The 20,450-nt window shown below is 38.8% G+C and overlaps 2 protein-coding genes across 7 annotated transcripts in view; both read right to left on the reverse strand.

Moving 5' to 3' along the window:
- Positions 1–531, reverse strand: part of pum (pumilio) — an 83,525-nt gene extending 82,994 nt beyond the window's left edge. For 4 of the 6 annotated variants that reach the window (XM_014354960.2, XM_014354959.2, XM_014354957.2 and 1 more), the window contains exon 1: positions 100–531. The gene's annotated coding sequence lies outside the window, so the exon portion shown is untranslated. The remainder of the gene's footprint in view (positions 1–99) is intronic. The other 2 variants (XM_014354962.2, XM_014354961.2) reach the window with 1 other exon arrangement.
- Positions 532–1,489: 958 nt separating this feature from the next.
- Positions 1,490–19,767, reverse strand: LOC106640780 (E2F transcription factor 1). Its single transcript, XM_014354917.3, has 8 exons — positions 19,645–19,767; positions 6,518–6,687; positions 6,013–6,176; positions 5,716–5,842; positions 5,385–5,598; positions 4,974–5,247; positions 4,400–4,892; positions 1,490–3,965 (listed from the first exon to the last, which is right to left on the reverse strand). Exons 2-8 carry the CDS (start codon positions 6,594–6,596, stop codon positions 3,850–3,852), a joined length of 1,467 nt encoding a protein of 488 aa, XP_014210403.2. The 5' UTR covers positions 6,597–6,687; positions 19,645–19,767; the 3' UTR covers positions 1,490–3,849.
- Positions 19,768–20,450: the final 683 nt, after the last annotated feature.

The raw sequence follows: 20,450 nt of genomic DNA on the forward strand, positions 1-20,450 counted from the left end.
TATTACTCACGTCCTTCTTCTCCTTTTTCGCGGCCTAGCTCTCTTACTTTGTTACAAAGGGAAAGATCCTCTAAAATCTGTGACAATAAGTATACTTACTTTGGCGTTAGTTAGAAGCCTGATGCAGAATTCGGGATGCTCCGATTGTCCAAGTGAGTAAATTTTTTTTGTGGGAATATAGGGTACAAGGTTGGCCCTTTGAACTAGATTATTAGAAAATGTTTGTAGGACGACTTGGACAGCTCGTTAACAAAGGCAGGCCGGCCCACCGGTCCAGCGTTTTTCTCTCTGTATGGATAACGCTACGAAAGTGAGGTTATGGTTTACGAATTTCTCTCAAGTAGTTGTTGTTTGGATTGTTTTTGTTATCTCTCCTCGGCAACCAAGGTATATCGTCAATCCTCACACCAAACACCAGCAAACGCAACAAATAACACTATTCTATTTACAATTTTTATTATGCGCAAGTATACTATATACAGAGCTTGCGAGAGAGCTGCCCAACACTGCTCTCGGCAGACTGTATTGCGCCGCGTATAGCTATCATTGTACGGCCTGGCAGTCCTGGCACTGCTGCATGGCCTTGATCATGTGTGTGCATGTCGGTGGAGTGAGAGAGGAGGAGAAAAAGAAAAATAATAAGGCCCCCTTTAACTTTAAAATTCCGATAGACATTTGACACAAATTATTTCTCCAGTTGATGCGCTTTTGAACTTGTTCGATAAGTATTGTTTTAATTATACAAACATCATATTATAAGTTCAAAACATTATGAGGTAGAACAGTTTCATGCACACAGAATGCTTTGGTGACTACTGTTGATTGCAAAAATTACCGCCACAATCCATTGTTTCTCTCCCTACGGTAAGCATTTTCAGTTAGTCGTTTAAGGTAAACAAATAATTTTTTGGTAGTTATTAAATTGCAATAACGCGTGTTGGTTTCAAACTGTCGTTAAGTTTATTGAGATGTCATTTTCGTTATTGTCAGACAAATTTTATTTTCAAGATAACTTACACACGAAAATTTAATTGACGTCAGCAAATTCATCAAGATGAATTCTAAAAATACTTGAATACTCAACATATCAAAAACCCCCACTTGTCGATATAGTACATATACTCGCATACATGCGACTCTTGGTAAAAATTACGGACACTTTGTATTCGTAGCTGTTTTAATGTGTTTTTCCGAAACTTTCCAATTATTATTAATAATCACTGAACTTTATAAATGAGAATTCGCCAAGCTCTTAACGACCGAAAAACAATTTAGTTTCGCCAGTAGTTCTGATGTACATTATTTTTATAATAGACGTGTTTTATATTTGAGAAAACAATTCGACTAGATGTAATAAAAAAAAATCATTTTTTGTTTTTCATTTGCAAGAATACTTATGTTTCATCTTTTTGAAATAACTGTTGGACAAACGGTACTTGTGCAATAAATCTTGATATTTACAACTTTTACGGTAAACGATTTTTCAGCAATTACAAAATATGATGGGTGGTGCAAGGTATAAAAAAAAAGTTCAACTTGAAAGTACTGTCTTTTAATTATTTCTATGCACAGAGAAAAGTCAATTTTAATAAAAAAGAATCTATAAAAAACAAAGACGGACGGAAACATCGCACATATCGTCCCGATATTTTATAGTTGACCGAAAATCAGCATACTATTAAAAACGATCGTAAGCATGTCATTTGCTCATTTTGTTTATACTTATATTCATAAATAAAATAACGATCGCTATGCCCTCGCAGCATAATTACACCACAGTCAACATTTTACAAGTCCTCAATGTAATAATGCACTGTAAGGAGCAAATTAATTAATATTTTCGTACAAGACGCTGTTACGAGTTTTAAAATGAGGTAATATGCTATTATAATTGATCCCCGTAAGTGCAACCATTGTTCAAATTAAGTAAACAAAACGAAATAAAAATTCATTATAACTATATTATTTGAGTTATATTTTATTTCAAATAAAATAATTTTTATCACAACGACACTTAATAATTATAACAAAAACCTGGATACGAAAAATAATAAACGAATTTTGTTGATTTGCACAGAATTATATAGGTATTTATATTAGTAGATGTGCATCCAACTTAGTTTTTTGATTTTTAATAATATAAGAAAAAAAAAATTTACCAATGTAACGATTTGTTGGGAACACACGTAGTTATATTTTAAGATGTCTTCAAAAAAACCATTGGATGATAAAAAGTAAGATCCTGTTAAGTTGATAGATATAATAACATGAACTGATGTTTCATAATTTAATGGTTTAATAATAATATAGGTAATCGTAATAGTAATGATAATCATAATAAAGGTAGTATATTTATAGCGAGATAAAAATTGATACAATTTGTGCTAAATGTACCTAGTTAACAATAGTGTGTATTTTTTGTCACGTCCTCACAATTACAAAGTATTTACAATTGCAGAAAATGGGATAATTAGTATGTAGGCACTATGGCTTTGGATATACACTAATTTGTCCATTATATCCTTAAGGGATTTCAAAGGAAATTTAAATCAATGAATTTCAGAATAAAAGCAGAAAACACTATATGTATTTTAAAAAATTCTAACAGGATACAAAGAAATGTGAATAAAATATTTACTCCGATTAAAGTCGTTAATCTTTGCATTCATACTAAAACTTGATGAAAATATAATTGTTTTAGTTCATGATATTTGGATAAAAATTAGCAAGTTTTTAAATCCAACTAAAATGGATTTTCTTCTGGAAATCCCTTAATCAGGTTCAAAATGATTTTCAAACAATCATTATGATGGTAGTACACGTGGTTATAATTTAAGATATATTTCAAAACAAAGTAATTTTCCAAACCTGCTTAAGTTTTGACACTGAATAATAATCATTCGGCACGACGAAGGTACTTTTTAGGTATTTTTGTATATAATGAGCTATGAGTGCTAAGCAAATGTACATGGGTAAAACGAACAACAAATTAATATAAAACCAAGGTAAAGAAGAGTTCGATTTGATTGACTTACTTTTTTTATTACCATCTATCAATCATATATATATTTTATTCCATGCATTCATACGCACTTTCATGCATTAATGTTTCCCCTCATGATTTTTCTCTCTCATACATTGACATAAGTATTAAGAAAGGAAAATAAAGAGCAAACAAAGTTGAGCATAGTTTTTTCTTTTTCTTTCTTTTTTCCGTTAAGCCTATTTGTAAATTCAATTTTTTTCATTACAAAGTCTTAGATCCATCGCGTTCGAACAATGAACTCTGATGCGAGCATTAAACAAAATATTATATTACAAATTCAGATCTAAGACGCTTTGCAAACTTTTTTTTAGATCACGCAAAAAATGCTATCTAGAATCATACTGGTTCTAGTCGATCTTGCTCTGTATTCTTATGACGCGTGAACAATTGTTGATCACACTATTATACACAAATCTAAATTGCACGAAACAGCCATAGGCATCGTTCATTACATTACAAAGGCTTGCAATTGATTTTATAATGAATAATTTGCTGTTTTTCCGACATTTCGGTCTACTGGAAAGGATTCGAAAAATTGTTGCATTACATTGTCAACGTACGTGATATGTGTGTTTGCACATTCGTTTACTTTATGCAATTCAACATGTGTACAGTCTTGAGTACCTATCGCAGTTTGCATAGTTGTTGCACATAATTGATGAGATACTTGGTGAACGACGACTCGATTGAGTTTAAAACAGGTACCACTAAGTACAAAGTTGAGCTTTTCGAAAGGCTTCTCAGTAAATTATTCACAAAGACAAACTCAACTTGATGAAATTGGTATCTCAATTCTTGGCAACTTAAAATTGTAAGTCAAAGAGATCCGATAGGCCTTCCCCGGTACCAAGCGAAAACGAATAGTCGTTTTCAGAGAGAGGTGGCTCCAGAGACAGTAGAGTGTCGTTGAAATCGAAATCTAAAATAAACAAGTCAACATCATTTCGTTAGTGCAAAGTAACATAATTACTGGTTAATAGTAACAAAATACATAGTCATGTGATGTTATCTGTAATTAAAATTTATCTTCGGTACACTTTTTGTGTATCAGAAATGGGACTTGTTGTTATTTGCCAATACTCAACAAGAACTCTGCCTGTGATGTGATTTATTATTACTACACATGTCACAGTCAGAGCTCCTTCAAGGATTGCCAATTATTCTGTAAAAGTATAATTGATTGTACGATAGATGTGATCAATGTTACGGACTCAATAATCTTCAGTTCAAAGACAAAAGATTTTCATTGCAAATGTGGTGTTGTGCATAATAACTGTTTTAATATCGCAACTAGTATATTAAGCGGAAAGCGATCATTAAAATTAACTGAATAGCATTCAGAAATACCATTACCTGATGAAATGTGATGATCGTCAGTTTGCAACTGAAGTCTACCACCACCCATAACACCAAAGTCGTCAGATTCACAGAGCAACGCGTCCCTCATGCCGGACGAAGTGAGTGTAGCAAGCATTATCTGTTCGTTGGTTATTATACCGTGCTGCTGCTGCTGCTGCTGCTGCTGCTGCTGCTGTTGGTGGTGATGGAGGTGATGCGGTTGCACCTCAACTAATGCTGAGTGTACGGGCACTTCCACGGGTTCGACTTTAACGACACCGGCACAATTGTTTGCCAAGAAATCCGAAGACGCAGAGACCATCGACATTGAAGAACGTTCCTTAATAACAGGGGACGGCTTTGGTGGTGGTACTGTCGTCATTGCTGTACTCTTTGATGCCACCGCGTAATTCGGAGTCAGAGGCGGCTGCTGTTGCCGGACACTGCTGTCGTCTGGACAGAGGAACACTTCGATTTCTCCGTGTGTCGACCTCATGTGTATTTGAAGCTAAAATAATGATTCGAGTACACATATTTTAGTCGTCCAAATTACTTGTAGACCTATGAGTAAAAAGTGATTTGAATGAACCTTAGGCTGGCCGAAATTATTAATCGGTTGTGGTACGTGCAGAGTTGCCTCGGGTGGCGCTTTCACGGCCATAATAGACTGATCTTTGTACGAGACGACGGAGCGCAAGTCATGATACGTCACATAGGCGTACGTTCTGTCGGCTGTGAACTCGTTGAACTCCTTTTGCGCGCTGCTTAGCAGCCTGTCCAGGGCATTTTCTTTCGCTTCCAAATCCGCAACTTCCTTTCGCAGATCCAGAAAGTTATTTTGATCGCTCGGCAGACAGCTGCTCCTAGGTTACAAAGTAATATTTCATTGTCAATGTATTTCGAGAACATTATTATTATTATCATTATCATTGATCGTTACGTAAATCAGGTCAACGCAGAGGCAGAGAAAGAGAGAGAGAAAGAAAGGGAGAGGACTTACTTCCATTGAATATTATTTTTACTCTTCTTCTCCAAAATGCCGATGCCCTCTAAAACGTTTGTAATATCGTAGATACGGCGTTTTTGAACTTCGAGCTTTTCGGATGCTACATTTAAGTCAACTACGCCGTCGTTACTCTCTTCTACGAGACTAATGAATTTTTTTGTGAGCAAACTCAAGGACGTATCGTACCGCGTCCTCTCTACTGTTTTGCCTGCAAGAAAACCACACATTGGCGATTAACCAGAGGGACAAATTATCAAAAATAGCGATAATAACAACTATAATAGTAACTCAAATCTAGGGAGAATTTTTTTTTCCGGAAACTCACTTTTTGTTGGAGTTTGACTAGTAACCGAACCCGATCTTCTGCGTTTGCCTCGCGGAGTTTTGAAAGTGTTGGATTGACTTGGTCCAATCTCCAAATTCAGTCTTCTTTTTACCGCCTGAACCGACATCTGAAATTTCAATGACGGCAAAAATTATTACACTTACGTGTCCCATTGATTTTTCATTTCTTTCAAAGCAGTGACAATTAGCACATGTAAATGTAAAAAGAAGCAATGAAAGAAATATTTCAAACGAGAAATTGGTTAATTTCGGTAATGACGGATATCAAAATATTTACTTCGGTTCTGGGATTCGCCTGTATGGTTCGCCTCGTTACTTGGTAGCAGGGAGTCTGTCCGTACTGGTGATCCTGCAGATGTGGACTCGGCGTCTCTTCAGCGATTTTCTGTGCTTGGCTCTCATCGTACGTTCCATTGTCGCAATCGACGAATTCTGTTTTAACTTTGACGAAAACAAGAAAAGAAAAAAAAAATCTATTAATCAGGAACTCAATGCCGTGCTTTTAGGAAAAAAACTAAAATTTAAGAGCAAGCACTTGGTTTTGTGTAATTTTTTTTTTCTTTTTCTCTCCCAACACACACATTGGCTCAACAACAAATTCCCAATGTTTTCACTGATAACACGCGCACAAATTGGAAGGGTACAAAGAATGAAAGCAGCAAGTAATCAACAGCTGCTTCGAATATATCGTACATCGTATCAAAATACACACGTACATACATAAACAAGATAGAGGAAAGAGTTACATGTATACACATACGTGATAATTAGTCGGCGTTTACCTAATTTTGTCTCGACCATATCAGGCGTCACGGGCCTGGCTAGATCCTCCAACATCACTTGTCTCTTCACACGTGGCATCGTTATGCGGTACAATAACTCCTGCGAATGCTGCTATTTTGTTGTTGCTGCTTATACGGTGACAATGAGCCGCTACAATACTTCGTGACGTCTGCAAAAACAAATGGGCCAAAATAGGCTTTCGTTAATTTTGTATCCACATCATTGGCTGTCATTACAACTAAAAAGAGTGTGATGTCTCTGTAAGTAGTAGCAGTAGGTAGGTATAATAGTAATAATAATAATATACGAGTTGCAGTACTATATAGTAAAAATCACGAAAGGCATTGACATGCTAGGAAAGCCTAAAATATCCACCCAACAAACAAACAGAGGAGGAGGAAAAAAAAGACGCATATACAACATCATCGAATAGTTGCTGCAACAGCACCAGAAATATTAAAGTTGATTTCTTGTTTTTTTTTTTTTTTTGTTTCCCTCTTCTTTTCATTGCCGAAATTACGTTCTCTAATCATAAATCTCGCGTAGGGGCAAGGAATGAAGTCAGGAGGGTGGGCCTGCAAGCATCAAGTTTGTGTGAAAGTGTGCGAGAGGGTCAGCAGATATAGACAGAGAGAGAGAGAGGGAAGAAGCCGGTCGAGAGTGGAGGGTCCTGTCGAAGGGCGTGAGCTTCTCTCTCATTCTAGGTATATAATACAAGTCTCCAAAAGAGAGAGAGAGAGAGAAAGGATCTTCTCCCTCGACTTAAAGGTACGGCAGGCAGGGGGATCCAGGATATTTTACTCTCTCTTGCTCTGCAGAGTCTTTCGGGCGCGCATTCCGTAGGCACGCGAGGGAAGAGAAAGAAGACCCAGGGAGCGCTCTCTCTTTCTCTCTGCCATGCATTTGTTGTTGCCGGCCGGTGTGGTGCAACAGGGCAAGGATGTATCTTTCTTTTTCGCATAATCGCGTTGCAGCTCTCCTCCTCCGCTCGGTAGACCTCCTCGTCCTCCTATCACCACCACCACCACCATCATCATCATCCGGGCCTGCTTGCCCGCGCGCGCACGCACCCGCTTTCTCTCTCTCTCTCTACCTCTAAAGTTACCGGTTTTCAAAAGAGCCTCCTCCTTCTGTTTGAGCGCGCAAGGGGGTACACCCGAGCTAACTCAACAAACGCACCAGTACCTTCACCCACAGCCACTACCAGGATCCCAACTCTTCGTGTGGGTCCATGGTGCAGCAAAGGGGGAATCAGAGAGCCCGATGCATCGTCTCCGTGCAGGAGGCCAATAGTTCTGTATGCGCATGGCGAGCAGAGAGGAGGAGGAGGAGATAAGAGGGACTTCTCTCCCCGCGCGTCCTGGTGGAGCCTCCAGACGCGTGTAATAATAATAATAATAATAATAATAATAATAATAATAATAATAATACGCGTACCAGGAGAAGAGCCACCGACGGACGCCTGAGAGCGGAAGCCGATATCTGCAGAGCACACACACGCGGCCACACTTTCCCGTGGTGTCCCCTCCTCGCGCCTCGTATCTATCTGTACATATGTGGTTTGGCAACCCCCCTGCTGCTGCAGCGAGCCGAGAGAAGAAACATCGGAGTCTTTGAACTTTTGCCTTTTTTTCTTTTTTCTTTTGCTGTAACCCGGCATTTCGAGAATTGTTACGTCCACTCGTGAGTAAGATGACGATGATCATTCATAAGGATAAGGATGAAAAGCCTAAAAGTCTCCGGATCGCAGGGTCGAAAGTTCTTCATATTTTGTGTTAACTATATATATATAATTTATATAAATGTACGCGGATGATGTAAGAATGCGCGCGTCCAGGCCTCGCGGCGCGTAAACGCTGTGCAAGAGAGAAAAAAAAAAAAAAAGAGCGATAAGATACCTCAGAGCGAACAACATTCATACTTAGGTATTATACATCCATACAGGGATATACGGCTCTATGGGATATGTTTTTTTTTATTTTCCATTTTCGATGTTTCGTGCATTTTTGTGGTCTAAGTTGCCTCTTGGCTGTGGCTGGGGCCATTTTTTGTATTATCATTCCTAACAATGATTTTGAAGAAGTTAATTTGAATAAAAAAAATAAACTTTTGAGAGAAGTTAATAATTGCTCTTCCTTTGTTCGGGCTATTATCAATTTGAAACAACAATTTCAGAGCAGCTTTGTCTATCTGCTTACTCGTGCTCTTTCGATTTTATCTTTACAGCGCGTAAAAAAAGGTAAGATATTTGCATTTGGTCGGTATTACTGAAACATTTTTCCACCGTTACGGGTTTCGTCGCGAAGATGTATACAGTTTCGTTAGCTTGGATAATGTCGCGGGGTGGATGACCCTATCATCGAGAGACTGTATTGTAATTGCTTGTGTAATAAAAACGGAGCAACACATTAGCACGTATCATTATTGTTTTTTTTTCTTTATAAAATACAACTTGTATAGGTAAAATAGTATTATTTGCGTCGATGAATGATTATATGTCAACGGTTGGGACCCTTGGCAAGTGTATTATACTGTTTACTTTCATTTATTGGAGTGAAAAGAAAAAGAAAAAGAAAAAAAAAAAAAAAAAAAATCGCAAAACATCACGAATTGGGGAAAAAATGCACGCGTTACCCAATCGGACGATCGACGATTGATAATAAACTTTTCATCGAAACGATAGTACACATATAAGCATTGCGATTTGTATCAGTTATGCGTTGTTCAACCATACAGTGTTTTATACGTGCAGTACAAGCAAAACAACGCGTAAATATACTTCGACGACATAAACCAGTCCCGAAAGCACCCGGCCACGAGTTCTTCCTCCTTGTCAAGGGCAAAATGATAAATACTTCTAATCGCTCGAGCTAATCCGAAACGCGCATCGCAAAAGAGAGAGATAAAAAAAGAGAAGAAAAAAACAACAACCCAGCATAAGGTACCGTTCTTGCGCGTTGACGCCTGCTCTTTGCAAAAAAATAAAATAAAATAAAAAAAAGTGTCTCCTCTTCAACTGCTCGCGTATCTGATGTGCGTATAAATACCATAGCTGTATGTATATATGGGCACGGTGGTTCCGTTTTACTCGATAAGTTAAAAAAAAAAAAAAAAAAAAAAAAAAAAAAAAAAAAAAAAAAAAAAAAAAAAAATGTATCAAATTATCCGAGTGACGTCGTCGATATCCGTCGATGCATAGGTATACGATACTTATGACTGATGAACGAGACAAATCGAGGTACTTAAAGTTCACCGACACGATAGCGCAGAGATAAGATTGCTGTTTCGTCGATCATCGAAGTTAAGCAACATTAGGCGCGGTTAGTACTTGGAAGGGTGACCGTGTTTGTTTTGCCTTTGCTTGAATGGATTGCGAGGGTCGATTAATTGTTCCCTCTGACGTTTCGTCAACGTCATCGGGAGGTGTGCAGTAGTTGGTGCCTACAAGTAGGCAATACACCGATTAGTCGTAAGTGTCAGTCTTACCCCATTTCATCCATGTTCACTGTCAGCTACAGGCGTCCAAGCACCGTCTGTACCGTTTTTCTTGTCGTTACGGCTTCCCTACGTCTTGTTATAAAATATCGAGGCTTTGCAAACAACTTACTTGCATGAACCCTGCGTCCATTGGAATTGGGACTGAATGAATACGTACACGCTTTTTGGATCGTCACGGAGATTCGTATGGTTGCGTTTGCGTGAATTTTATATTTGGAAACGAATAAAGTTCAAACCACTCGTGTGTAGGTAGAGCTGCTAATCTTTCTTTCGTTTGAATGACTATGACTCGGGCGGGTATAATAATATGTTCACGAGATTAGAAAGCCGAACGAACAGAACGGAAAAAAATGAGCGGTTCCATGTGTTGTCGGATACAGCTGTACGGTTGTATGCCATGAAATATTTCGAGTAACGGCTTTAACGTTTTGTTTTATGTTCATTAAACAAGTTTTTATACGCTCTGAATTTAAAATACAACGGAAACTCAATGTTTTAAAGTTATGAGGATATCTACATCATCAATTTATATTTAGAAAGTACATCTAAGTAAGATAATCATCATTTCATTACTTTTATAATTAAAATTGAATATAAGTAGTTATTACAAATACTGGCTGATGACATAAAAGTTCTCGGAGCACTTCAAAATTTATGGTTATTATTTCGATGTCATTCGAAGGAGTCAAATAATTTGCAAGGTAATATTATTTTGTTTACTATTTGAATAATTTTTTTACATTTCGTTTAAATGCTCGATACCAATGATGATTATTTTGTCATTTAAACAAGATGATGATTACTTATCTAATTTGTGAAAAAAAAACTGTGAAATTTTCAGCGGTAAAAAATCTGTTTGTTGATGATTTTCATAAGTGGATTTTGTACTTTTATTTTTTTTTCAAGCTTGTCGGTAGTTTTACCACCTCCACGTTTAAGTTCACAGCACCCTCGGGGACTCTTCGTACTCCCCTTGGTATAACGTTCTAGTTGTCAAAGCTAAGCCTATTATATCTTGTAGAATTCTCGTAGCCGTTAAAAATGTGCTTTTCACGTAAAATCCAGGAATCACAGCTCATGGAAAACCGCGAAAAATCACGTAAACGTGCCGTAAAAGTTGTTCTTTTCCCTTAAACGTCAATGTAATCGAAGTTTTTTTACACCAAAATACTGTTTCGAATAAAAAAAAAAAACGAACAACATTTATGTACCGTAGTAACATATTTCAAAAGCCAGTTCTTTTCATTGCATACAATGGAATTTTCGACCCGACACAAAATCCGCGGGTGTCAGATAAACATAAATAAAAAATACTGCAATTGGTAAATAAAATCCAACATCGCTGAAGCGATTCTCAAACAAACTGGGCGAGATTACGACAACCAAATCCCTTGTGAGCCGCTTGCATTATGTTGGGGGTAGGTATATGTATATAATCTACGCACTGTGCAGGTATGAAAAAGTCCCCAAACCGAGCCGAAGGGCTGCAGCAAGGGCCCTTTGAAAATATCGATCCCCGAGCTGGGAGTCTGTGCACATTGTATGTATAGATGTGTATTGTGCGCGGGGTAAAAAAGAGAGAGGGAGAAGCTAAGCGCGGCGATGCCAAGGGCAGCAGACCCGTGAGAGTTGCCGCGGAGGGAGAAAACGGGCCGAAAGCTCCAACGTGCGACTGCAGTATATACATAACGGCGATCGGCAAATCCTTTTTAAAGAGTAAACGAGAGGGTGGACGCATAAGCGATATTGTTCCGCCGAGGCTGGCCCATCTACTGTGAGGGAAGGAAAAAAAATTAGTATTGTAATTATGCAACTTTACAATTGTGTCGGTATTTAGACGATAAGTATGGTAGAAAAACACTGACTTGTCGCTGCTGTTGATGCTGACCTGATGTGATTGTTTTGTTGGGACGCTGGTCAATAAAAGAGCATTTAATAGTATATATATATGCTGCATTTGCGTGTGTTGTACCTACGTGGTAACCATGTAAGGTAAAAGTACCTATTCGTGAAACATGTCCCTATTGTGAAAACTCAAGATTAAATAATCATGAAAATTCTAATAATAAAAATAAAATATACTGAAGAATCTCTATAATACTACCGTATCAAATTAACAAAAATAGTAAACAATTTCAAACATTATTATATTGAAAAATATATTATTACGAATCCGGTTTTCATAATACGGACAGTTTGAAACATAACCTGCTATATGTGACGTTCCTATTTATGAAACGCACGAGCCCATTTAATTAACATGTAAATTTCATAATTGGGACTTGTGTCTCATAAATATGGACACAACTTTTTAGCTATTCCATAGTTATGGACATTTTGATCGTGTCAAAATTTGCTTATAAAATTATTTTTTTACATCTAAATTTAATTTCAAAAATGTCAATTTGTTCAGAAGAGTATAGCGCTTCTATTAAAACCAAAAATTATGAGCATATGACTATTTTTTTATTTAATATTGGTCGATGAAACGTAACAATCGAAATTTGTATCCATAATACGTACTTTTACCTTACAATCAATTGTTTTTCCGAGACAACGTACTTATTTCAATTTTGTCGATACTTATAACGACAGGTGGCTTATCAAATTTTTTTCCCACTGTTTCTACAGAGAAACGAGATTGACAATGGCACCTCTTTGTCTAATGATGAATTTCCCATGGATATTTTCACATTTTTATTACACTATTTTCTTAAATGTTTTATTTCCTCGGATTGCATCTTAACTATAGTATATTTAGCTCACCGATATACGTAATCACCACAATTAATGTCTTTTACCTTTCGTACATAATAAATTTTAAATGTCACAATATCACGATGGGTCATAATCTAGTATTTTATTTTTTGTTTCTAAGTTCAAGGTTAATTCAATAAGTAATTTGATTTTGATCGAACGCTAAATTCAATATATGATTTTATTTTTAAAAATAGATTTAAAAAAACTCATTTTTTGCTATAACTTTGCAAATTTACGGTTTACAAAGGGTCGGTGTCACGGAAAGGTAGTGAAAATCTGTAGAACAAAACTTTTTTATATAAAAAGGTTTCTTTGCTAAGAAGTAAAAGTATGAAGTATACCCGATTTGAGCTCATTCGGGTAATTCACAAAGTGATCACGCACATGTGGCGTACATATAACCTACGCCAACAGCCCTCGAAGTTGAAATTTTTTTACACGCATTAAAGTGTTTTTTTTGTTTTTACTAATTCAACTATGTATTTGTTGACGTGGGGAGCGCTGGAGCAAAATATTTCACTACTAGATCAGCAAGGCGCAAACAAAAATTTAGTTTATTTCTTACTTTTCTACTCTTATACGCAAACATCGTGCTAAAAGGAGATTTCTATTCGGGTAATTCACAAAGTGATCACGCACAAGTGGCGTACATATAACCTACGCCAACAGCCCTCGAAGTTGAAATTTTTTTACACGCATTAAAGTGTTTTTTTTTGTTTTTACTAATTCAACTATGTATTTGTTGACGTGGGGAGCGCTGGAGCAAAACATTTCACTACTAGATCAACAAGGCGCAAACAAAAATTTAGTTTATTTCTTACTTTTCTACTCTTATACGCAAACATCGTGCTAAAAGGAGATTTCTATTCGGGTAATTCACAAAGTGATCACGCACAAGTGGCGTACATATAACCTACGCCAACAGCCCTCGAAGTTGAAATTTTTTTACACGCATTAAAGTGTTTTTTTTTGTTTTTACTAATTCAACTATGTATTTGTTGACGTGGGGAGCGCTGGAGCAAAATATTTCACTACTAGATCAGCAAGGCGCAAACAAAAATTTAGTTTATTTCTTACTTTTCTACTCTTATACGCAAACATCGTGCTAAAAGGAGATTTCTATTCGGGTAATTCACAAAGTGATCACGCACAAGTGGCGTACATATAACCTACGCCAACAGCCCTCGAAGTTGAAATTTTTTTACACGCATTAAAGTGTTTTTTTTTGTTTTTACTAATTCAACTATGTATTTGTTGACGTGGGGAGCGCTGGAGCAAAACATTTCACTACTAGATCAACAAGGCGCAAACAAAAATTTAGTTTATTTCTTACTTTTCTACTCTTATACGCAAACATCGTGCTAAAAGGAGATTTCTATTCGGGTAATTCACAAAGTGATCACGCACAAGTGGCGTACATATAACCTACGCCAACAGCCCTCGAAGTTGAAATTTTTTTACACGCATTAAAGTGTTTTTTTTTGTTTTTACTAATTCAACTATGTATTTGTTGACGTGGGGAGCGCTGGAGCAAAATATTTCACTACTAGATCAGCAAGGCGCAAACAAAAATTTAGTTTATTTCTTACTTTTCTACTCTTATACGCAAACATCGTGCTAAAAGGAGATTTCTATTCGGGTAATTCACAAAGTGATCACGCACAAGTGGCGTACATATAACCTACGCCAACAGCCCTCGAAGTTGAAATTTTTTTACACGCATTAAAGTGTTTTTTTTTGTTTTTACTAATTCAACTATGTATTTGTTGACGTGGGGAGCGCTGGAGCAAAACATTTCACTACTAGATCAACAAGGCGCAAACAAAAATTTAGTTTATTTCTTACTTTTCTACTCTTATACGCAAACATCGTGCTAAAAGGAGATTTCTATTCGGGTAATTCACAAAGTGATCACGCACAAGTGGCGTACATATAACCTACGCCAACAGCCCTCGAAGTTGAAATTTTTTTACACGCATTAAAGTGTTTTTTTTTGTTTTTACTAATTCAACTATGTATTTGTTGACGTGGGGAGCGCTGGAGCAAAATATTTCACTACTAGATCAGCAAGGCGCAAACAAAAATTTAGTTTATTTCTTACTTTTCTACTCTTATACGCAAACATCGTGCTAAAAGGAGATTTCTCGAAGTGTATAAGTACACTGAAGACCTCGAGAGTCGCCATTTCTAGATTCCGGGGCTGTATTCGGAAGATCGGTACCTCACCTATAATCAACTAACCGAGCGTGCACTACATTACTACGAGTCGTTGCGCATCTAAATGGCGCGTATGCAAAAAATATTTACCTTTTCTTCGGATTTGGGATGCAAATTTCTCCAACATCCAGAATCAAGTACATCAAGACTCTCGACTTGTGCAGTGTATAACGTTGAATGCTGTACTTTCTTTCCGTGAAGACCAACCGATCGTAGAATTCGTGCCAACCTCGACCCGCTGCAGCGTGTACACCACGGGATAATAGTTTTTCGTTTTGTCTTTCTTGCTTTGCTCCTATACGTCGTCAGCGATACAATAAAGCCGACCAACGGTAATTGGGTAGCTGTCCAATGAGCTGGAGCCACGATGAGAGATAAGACAGGTGGGAAGAAGTACCACCTCTTACGCCGCCACCAGACGGATCGGTATCAAAAAGGTTAGTCCGGGAGCCAGGGTACTTTTCGTAGCCGATGGAGGTCCATGGTTGCACCAAAGTTTTTTTTATGTATTTTGATGCGCTGAATCCGATTTTCGAAGGTGCTTGGCTGTAAAGTTGGCCGATTAATAGTTATAAACATTTTTTATAAACAAATAAGAAATTTTCATTTTTTTGACATAAAAAAATTTTTTTTAGATTCTTTGGCTAATTTTAAGACAAAAAGTATTCTTGTCATTTTTTCGTAAAACCCTTCGTTTACGAGTAAAAAATTCACGAAGTTTCGAAAAATAGGGTTTTTCACGAAATTCGACCATACGTTGCACATTCATTAATGCATATTTTTTAATCCAACACGGCTTAAAACTTTCGTATAATATAGTACTGCAATAATATGGAATGAGCAATGTATGATTTGAATTGGATTTTTATCTAGCAATGCCTCATCGTTAGGTCTATTGCGAGCTTACGCGGTAAGTATGTACTGGAGACCACGCATGAGAGTTCAAAATGACAAGAATACTTTTTGTCTTAAAATTGGCCAAAGAATCTAAAAAAAATTTTTTTATGTCAAAAAAATGAAAATTTCTTATTTGTTTATAAAAAATGTTTATAACAATTAATCGGCCAACTTTACAGCCAAGCACCTTCGAAAATCGGATTCAGCGCATCAAAATACATAAAAAAAACTTTGGTGCAACCATGGACCTCCATCGGCTACGAAAAGTACCCTGGCTCCCGGACTAGGTGGTATGTCTGCACATAATATATGTATAGTAAAGAATTTGGTACTGCTACAAAAATGTAACTCGGCGGAGGTGGTACTTCGTGTATACCACCGGTCTCATCGTACAACGTGACTGGAGCACGCGGTATGTAGTTTTAACCGAGGTTTTAACTGGCGCCGATCAGCTAGGCAAATCATACAGCTGCAAGCGACTTAACCGTATGTATATCATAGACTCTTTGTAGTTTTATTTCCAAGTTTATACTTTAAACGTATGCACAACATGTTAAATGATAGATGTAAACTGAAAATAAAAGTTACGCATATCAGGCATTATCAAGCGTAGCTCAGAGGACGCTAAAGGAGCCGAGCCTCCAGCCAATGGGATCAGATGATTTTTGAACAGATAGTAGTTTTGTTAATGCAGCGTCATGTTTGAAAGAGAAACATGGATATATTATATTAAATTGCAAGCAGGAGGCTCTTTTTTCTAGCGTCCTCTGAACTGGGCTCGCCAACTTGATGGCCCCTCTATATACGTTGTATCGTTCACACAGTGTGTGTAGCTCGGATTGACGCATATTAAAAAAAACTACTACCGATCGCCTTGCAAAATCAACATAAAAAAATTATACAACGGCAGAGCAAGTTACATGTGTGTGTGTGTGTGTGTGTGTGTGTGTGTGTGTGTATCCCACGCATTGTATGCCCGTTCGATCGACCATCTTGGCAGCGTTAATTCTGGTCCCCTCGTCGGCGCTGTTGCATATCTCTCTTATACACCTACATTATCATTATCATGCTCCCGTGCACGTCTCTCTTTTCTGTATAGCTTCCTATCTGCCCGTCCGTTGAATTACACGCAAGGTATGCCTATATTTGCGAGCGTGGGGATGTATAATATAACACGTAAGCGTGGAATGCCACCGATTATTGCGACCAGCGTAATCATATACAAGTAGGTTTGTACATGCATACAAATGTAGACATGTACGACGACGACGACGATTGCGGCGAGCTGCTGATGGCGAGAAGAACCTATACCTGTATTGGTAGCACCCACGACCCTGCACGATTGGCTCGAGTCTATGTTGTGCACACGTTCACCTTATACAATAGTTGTAATATATAATACATACATACATACATACATAGGCGTTTTACCAAGATGTAACGAGCACAGGGGACACACTCGGCTGCTCGACCTCACTCTTTGGTTCCGACGTACTTTTATATACCTGTTAGGTATAGACTCATTACTTGCACAACCGTGTGTATTATATATATATACAATATTGTGCCCGTTCCGTTGGTACTGCCTGTCAGTGAAATACACAACATCTGTGGTGTGGCGATTGTCACGATAACGTTGCCGCCACTTGCACCGATATGTAAGGAAATCGAGGATTAGGTACCCATACATGGTGTTAAGCTGCACTGCAGAGGTGAAAAATATAAAGAATAAAAGGTTGTGTCCTCGACGACGTTTAACCAAGGATGACGATACGCGCTCGTGAATATCAGGTGATGGGCACAGTTGACCAACCGATTTGCGTCCGTAGAGATTAGGGGGGATGAGGAGCGGTTTTTCACTCGCAGCTGGTAGCTTGATCGAATTAAGTAGTAAAAAGAAGCTATAGATTAAATGAAAAAGGAGCGCAAAAGGTGGATGATAAAATTGTAGGCGGAGGCGCGCGGAACAGAACCAAGTTCAGTTAAGCGAGGCTGTGCGAGGTAAGAGAACCGATGTTGCGACCTGGTGCGGATTTAAATGCGCTCTCCTTCCAGCTGTAGGTGCAGGTATACTTATAACCAAGTAGATAACAACAGAGCAAGCGGACGCGCGCGCACTGCAGAAAGAGAGAGCGCGTGCATATATACCTACACATGCTCGTCTTATGGGATGTAGGTACTCTGCGTCTACTACACGCAGATTATATATAGAAGGAGACACGCGGAAAACGAGAAAGCCGAGGCCCCGGATCGTTAATGTAAAGCGCTATACCCGGCTGGGAGAGCTATAGGCCTGTAGGGCGCGAGGAGATATTCTCTCCTCTCCCGCGTGACACAATGTGGCAATTTTGCCGGCGCGATACGGGGGATACTCGTCGGCTCCCTTGCTTCCTCCCCCGCGTATAATATATATACCAGCTTCAGTTTTGCGATGTGCCCCGAGAGACCGGCTTACAGCTACTTCCTCGACACGTATCTGTAATACCCCTTCCAAAAAAAAACTACGATGGCCCCTGACGCTGCTTTTATATTTATAAGTTCGTAGTGGTAGGGTGATGTCATTCATCAGCAAAGTAATTTGAAAAAAAAAAACCATAAGATTTCCCTTTGCCCTGAGGATGATGGTTCTGTGCTACCTTACACACTGACGCTGCTTACAAAATTTGAAGACAATAAGGTATTCTTCTAGATCGTAAATATGTATCTGTTCCTTGTACTCAGGCATCGACATGGGGTGGAGTTTTTATTGCACTCTACTCCGCGCATTGTTCCAAATCATCAGTCCCCATCAAGGATACTGCTGCATCACGGTCGTGTAACGAAACTATTAATTTTAATCTTTAAAACGTATTTTTTTGGCGAACAACAGATTTTTTCGAAATTTCAAAACTCTATCTGGATTTCGTATGGTGGTTTCTGCTGGTGGTGCATTATGCTAATGCTGGGCCAGAGAGTCGCTGCTTTCGGATCGGAATGCAAGATTGGGGGAATCTCTGTAAGGTACTCAAACACATTCATCCATAGGTACCCACAGGTACATGGAACTTATACACGGGGAAAAAGGAGGGCTGCTGCTGATGATGCTGCATGTGTACCTACCTACCAACGTATAGGTGCACATGCACGGGTGCCGGCAAAAAGCCGAGGGATACCAGATCATCGCATCAGGTATATAGAGGGTAGAAGAGAGGGACTATAACCAGTTTTTTTTTTTTTCTGCCACAGCTCTTTTCTTTTTCAAATGCTTGCTGTTAGCTGGTGGTGGTGGTGTGGTGCTGCAGTAATGGTCAATGGTAGAAAATAGAAAAGTTTCACAGACAGACAAACAGACGTAGATAGATCTTACCTACGAGAGGAGGAGGAGGAGGAGGTGGAGGCCTGCTGATTCGGGTCAGCCGGGCGACAAGTGTGTGCCTCTCCCCATATACTTGATACTCACCCTTTTAAGTGTTAGTGTCCGATGTTTTATATATCAAGTGGAAAACAAAACAGAAAAAAAGGGAGAGACCCGGTATATATAGGTAGTAAGGCAATACATAACTATAATATGTGTGTAAGAGGAAAGAACGCAGAGAGTGGTTAAGTGCAAAGGGAAAAGGAAAACAAAGAGAGCGAGTTCGAGTCTAGCTGCATGCCGAGAGAAGCGATAATTAAAGTTATGCTCATATATGTGTACAAGTAAGCGTTAACTATAGACTCGGAACAAAAAAAAAAAAAAAAAAAAAAAAAAATGGAAACATAGGGGTCTACTTACTTGTGCTTCGCTGCTGTTCGATAATTGCAATGAAAAAGCGCTGGGCCACCGCTGGTTGGGATCCCCCTTCTTCCCCTCCTCCTGTTTTTGACTCGCAGCCACGACTTCCGGGCTAGTCGAGAATTTGCAGCTTTTACATTTTCTTCCGCATCACCGGCTGGCTTCTCCTCGATGCTGCAAGTATTCAATCCCAGCCACGGCTCGTGCAGCTTCGACGTACCTCTTCGTCCGGCCCAACAGCAGCGTGTTTTCGCAACGCGACGACGACGAAGAAAACGTATGTGTACACACGCGAGCACACGGATTTAAAGGGGCTCCCAACGTTAAAGGAAGCAAAACGAGACGCAAAGAGTTGGCGTGATAGAGAAGACCGAGAAAGCGAGAGAGAAAGAAGGAGAGAACAAACGGGTTCTCTCAGTCAGCGGCGCCTTGGTACGGACTCCATTTTCTGATGTTGTGCAGTTGTATATATACTCGTATCACAGTTTTCTATCAAAAATACGAGCTCGAAGCACCTCCTGGGGCCAGCTGATGCTGGAACGCTTAGCGCACGTTCCGTTCCCAGCTTTCTGTGACAGCCTCTTCGATTACAGGCCTGGAGCACTCGGTCGGGGCCTGCACAGCTGCCCAAGGGCTCAGCGATGTGGCCCGGGAGTCAACTTTGTAATACCTAGAGCTTCCTATAGTACCTGGGGAAACTCTCCTGCTGATCGCCAACACCAGAGAGCAGCCAGCAGAGAGAAAGCGAGTTGTGGCAGAGTAGCGCCACGAGGCCGGCTCGTGAGCTTCTCCGCTGCTATATACGT

The sequence above is a fragment of the Copidosoma floridanum genome, unplaced genomic scaffold (assembly GCF_036245765.1).
Source record: "Copidosoma floridanum isolate Cflo_tuat_1 unplaced genomic scaffold, Cflo_Japanese_pri ptg000013l, whole genome shotgun sequence".
Lineage (NCBI taxonomy): Eukaryota > Metazoa > Arthropoda > Insecta > Hymenoptera > Encyrtidae > Copidosoma > Copidosoma floridanum.